The sequence below is a fragment of the Notothenia coriiceps genome, unplaced genomic scaffold (genome assembly GCF_000735185.1).
Source record: "Notothenia coriiceps isolate Sejong01 unplaced genomic scaffold, NC01 NC01_scaffold00037052, whole genome shotgun sequence".
NCBI lineage: Eukaryota > Metazoa > Chordata > Actinopteri > Perciformes > Nototheniidae > Notothenia > Notothenia coriiceps.
This window is the reverse complement of record NW_011369753.1, coordinates 1-4,421: the sequence shown is the minus strand read 5'-3', so window position 1 is coordinate 4,421 and position 4,421 is coordinate 1. Positions and strand designations below refer to the sequence as shown.

Here is a 4,421-nt window from a genome sequence, read left to right as displayed (position 1 = left end):
ACACAACACACTTCCTGTTAGCTACACACACAAACGTACAACACACTTCCTGTTAGCTGCAGCTAAACACACAACACACTTCCTGTTAGCTACACACACAAACTCACAACACACTTCCTGTTAGCTGCAGCTAAACACACAACACACTTCCTGTTAGCCACAGCTACACATATAAATGGCTCACTTTTAGCATTAAGCTAACCCTAAAGCCTTTAATCCGAAGAGAGCCTCGTCTGTCACTTCAGGTTGCCATAATAATCTGGTCTGATGAACATAAAACATCTGAACACTTTTGATGGTAGTTTGTTATTTAAAATGGTGACTCAGCCAGGATGTCTTGTTCTCTCCGACCAATCGGTGTCCTGCAGTGTTTTAACGTCAACTCTTAGTATCGCTAGGAAAACTAAACGAGTGCCTGGGACCATCCACAACTTCTCCTAATGTGAATCCATAAAGAGAGTCAGGATAACCTCTGGGATCAGATTTGGACTATTCTTGTCTTATTCTTTGCAAATGCAATGCTAGACTTCTACACCACGTTAAGAACAGGCTCAATGTCTCAATACCTGAAACATGAATGAATCTTTAAAGACATACGAATGTTGTCTTATGTCTGATACGTTTGGTTCAGTGAGTTATCTGTGAGGTTTCTGATGCTACATGTGGTTGTTTCTTATAATTGGGAACCCTGAGAGAGTGGAGTGGTGTGCAGTGTTTAAGCCTCTCGTGTTTCAGCCTCTCGTGTTTCTGACCCGGGTTTGGGCTGCTTCCTGCTCGGCGGCGGCCATCTTTGCCTCCAGGCCGCGGCGGCGCTCCTCGTCGGCGCGCAGAGCGTCGCTACGCTCCGTTAGCTCGCGGCTGAGGTGCAGGCAGTCACTCCGCAGACGGGCCAGCTCGGCGTTCTGCCGGCTCTCCGCCTGGCTGCTCGCTTGGTTCAGAGCGTCGCGCAGGATCGAGTTCTCCTGCTGCAGCCGAGCCAGCTGAGCGTTCGGCCCGTTCTCCAGCTGCTCCTGCAGAACAACAACCTGTCAAGGTAAACACACCGTTAGCTCAACATGCTACAATACACTGTTACCTCAACAGGCTACAAACACACCAATCTGTCAACGGTAAACACACCGTTAGCTCAACATGCTACAAATACACTGTTAGCTCAACAGGCTACAAACACACCGATCTGTCCACGGTAAACAGAACGTTAGCTGATATGAGACACAGGATTAAGATCAAACTTGCCATTTGGTCCCGGTGTGGGACAAGAAAAGGATTTCTGAACAACTGAATTAGAACTGAATTACATCTACTCAGAGAAACACAACCCGGGACTTGAGTCTTGACTTGGACCTGCACCCCAGGAATGGAAATATGATTCAATCATACCCTCAAGATGTTCTGGATGTAGACTTTCCCTAAAGGACTTTTCCTGGCCTTGGCTTCTTGAAGACTTCACTTGATCAACCCTTAAGGACTTGAGGCGTTTCGTTAACAGGACTTAAGATTTAACCTAGCTGTCCCTCATGGACATCAAACCCTTGATGAGAAACTTGACCTTGCCCCTCAGGAACAGAGAGTCGGAGCGTACCTTCTGGTTCAGCGTCTCGGTGAGTTTCAGGTGCTCCTGCTCGCCGGCCTCCATGCTGACCCGCATGGCGTCCAGTTTCTGAGTCTGAGCGCTCAGCTCCGCCTTCAGACGCGCATCCAGAGAGCCCATCTTGGATTTCTCTGCACCAAGTTCCTGAAGGAGGAAACCAAGAAGAACCGAGGTGAGTTCTGATGGAGAAACTACAAGGTAAGAAAATGAAGCTGCTGTGATGCAGACTCGATATGATAATAAAGTGTTATCGAATCGTAAGAACACTGACTCATCAAGTTTACCAACCCATGTACCCATGTACCTCTACGACCATAACATTTAATCAGAAAACATTCATTTGGTTAATCTGAGCAACCTTTTGAAGAGCACCTTTACAGGAGGAAGATACTCTAAGGTGTCCTGTTAGCGTTCTGTGTTTGGTAGCGTTGTTGTGATATTGAGAAACTAACAGGACATAATGATTAACTCTTTAGAGATCACATGACTCACCTTGCTGAGCTCTTTGAGGCGGGTCTTGGCGGCGGCGGCAACTTCCTGCTCGGCGGTCCGAAGCTTCTCCTTCTCCTCCAGCTGCTTCTTCAGGGTGGACAGAGGGTCTCCTTTCTGACAAGCCTGAGGGACGAACAGACGTTACTGTAACATACTACAAGACTAAAACCAGCTGTCAAGAACTTTCTGGAGGAGATGAGTCCTGAACCCTGACCTGAGTCAGCATCATGAGTCCTGAACCCTGACCTGAGTCAGCATTATGAGTCCTGAACCGTGACCTGAGTCAGCATTATGAGTCCTGAACCCTGACCTGAGTCAGCATCATGAGTCCTGAACCCTGAGTCAGCATCATGAGTCCTGAACCCTGACCTGAGTCAGCATTATGAGTCCTGAACCCTGACCTGAGTCAGCATTTCTTCACTTCATGTCCGTGGGTGTGGAGGTCAATGGTTTTCTAAATGTGTGTTTGGTTGTTATCCTGAAATAAGGTCTGTGGTTAACACAAGCTGAAGAGATGTTAACGTTTTACACTCGTCAGTAAATAGCCCACTGGGTTTAGCTTTTTACTTCAGAAATCATGAAGTGGTGTTAATATGTGGAGATTATCCTGCTGAACTAAACGTGTCAGAATCATAAACATTAGTTTGACAGAGATTATTTTCAGACATAACCCTAAATCACATGGAGGGCTCCCATTGGTCCAGGAGATGCTGCAGGACTCTGTTTTCTGCTAACATCTGCAGTGATGGTTCTAGCGGCTAACATTGAATCTGTTGTGTTTATGTACCAGCTGCCAGGAGTCGCCGGCCTTCTGGTTCAGGACCTCCATCAGTTTGCTGGTCTGGTCCTCGCTGAGCGTCCGGTTGGACACGGCGGACAGCAGCTCGCCGTACAGCAGCGAGGTCACTAACAGAGAAACAAGGACGAAACACAACGCGTCATTTAAAGGTCCCCTATTATACTCTTCTTCATCAATATCTCACATGTCTCAGATTTACACAGAGCCTGTCACTGATTGGCTGAAATGCCAAACAGATCATTGCAGCATTACCCATAATCCCCTCTGTTTCAGCCCTGTTTCCAAAGTGCTGATTCTCTGTCTGTTACTTTAGATGAAAATAAGGAGCCCCTCCCCACGCCCCTCTGAGAGACATTTGGTTACAAAGAACTCAATGGAGCTCTAGGAGGAGATTCAGGTGATAAGGGGGGGGGGTTGTTACCTCGGTTGTTTTTTTCCTGAAACTTTGACAGTCTCTTTACACAGAGGGGACACATGTTTATGTATAAAAGACATGAAAAAGTGGATTTTGCATAATAGGTGACCTTTAACACTTCATCGTGTGGTTCTACCGAGGTATGTGATTGTGATATCTGATATACGTTCATCAGAATCCCTCATTGTGACCCCCCCTGTAGGAGCCATTTAGGCCGATCATTATGTCTGGTTCATGTTTATTACTATATAGTGCTCAGGTCCAATGGCGTGACGCTACTGAGGCATTGGAAGTCTGCAAGGTGGAATGAAAACGTATTTTCGCCGGCATGCGTCCGCACACCTGATAATGTTATAGTGGTTGTGTTTATTTCACTATGTCCACTTCAAAAGTATCTCTAGGTCGGTAATGGAGCGCCAAGAGACGTGTGGATTCAACCCTTAAAGGTCCCATGTCATGCTTTTCTGGTTCTTACCCGTCCCCTTGTGTGTTATGAAGGTTTTTCAGCATGTAAACGGTCTGCAGAGTCAAAACCCTCAAAGTACACCCTGTAGTGAGTAACACTCTAAAGGCCCGGACACACCAAGCTGACCCCAGAGAACACGTCCTGATGGAACAGACTGTTGTGTCGCCTCACGTCTCTGCTTCTTGGGCAACAGTGGCACTGGAACACACCACAAAGACTTTAGCCGACGGCCAAGAAGCACGTACGAACTGCGCATGCGTGAGTGGCAATAACTGTCCTTACCAGCAGGCGGCGGTAGTGTGTATTCGTCATTCAAAAGAGGCAACAACCGGAAGACAGACTGCGTGATAACCGAGAGAAGAAGAACAGACTGCGTGATATAAACAAACAACAAATAGCGTGTGCGTTCCGTTTTCACTCTCCTTCATCGAAAACATGTCTCGTGCGGTACTGGAGCTATCAGCCATTGGAGTGTTGCTTGTGGAAGACATTCTTCGTGCCTTCTTAAAGCGTTTGTTTACGTCCCTCACTTCCGTTTCGCTTCTCATGCACTGATTCGCCAGCTGAACAGCCAATCAGAGTGATTTATTTGGCCCGACTGCCCGACCCGACGTATGGCCGATTCAACATGTTGAATGCGTCGGCCACGAAAGGCCAA

The 4,421-nt window shown here is 47.3% G+C and overlaps 1 protein-coding gene across 1 annotated transcript; it reads right to left on the bottom strand.

Annotated features, from left to right (window-relative positions):
• Positions 1-752: 752 nt before the first annotated feature.
• On the bottom strand, positions 753-2,989 carry LOC104964291 (ribosome-binding protein 1-like; the record flags this gene model as incomplete). Its single annotated transcript, XM_010793033.1, has 4 exons — positions 753-1,025; positions 1,583-1,735; positions 2,084-2,206; positions 2,871-2,989. Coding segments are annotated over 4 exons (668 nt in total), but the record flags the coding sequence as incomplete, so codon positions are not given.
• Between the last annotated feature and the right edge of the window lie 1,432 nt (positions 2,990-4,421).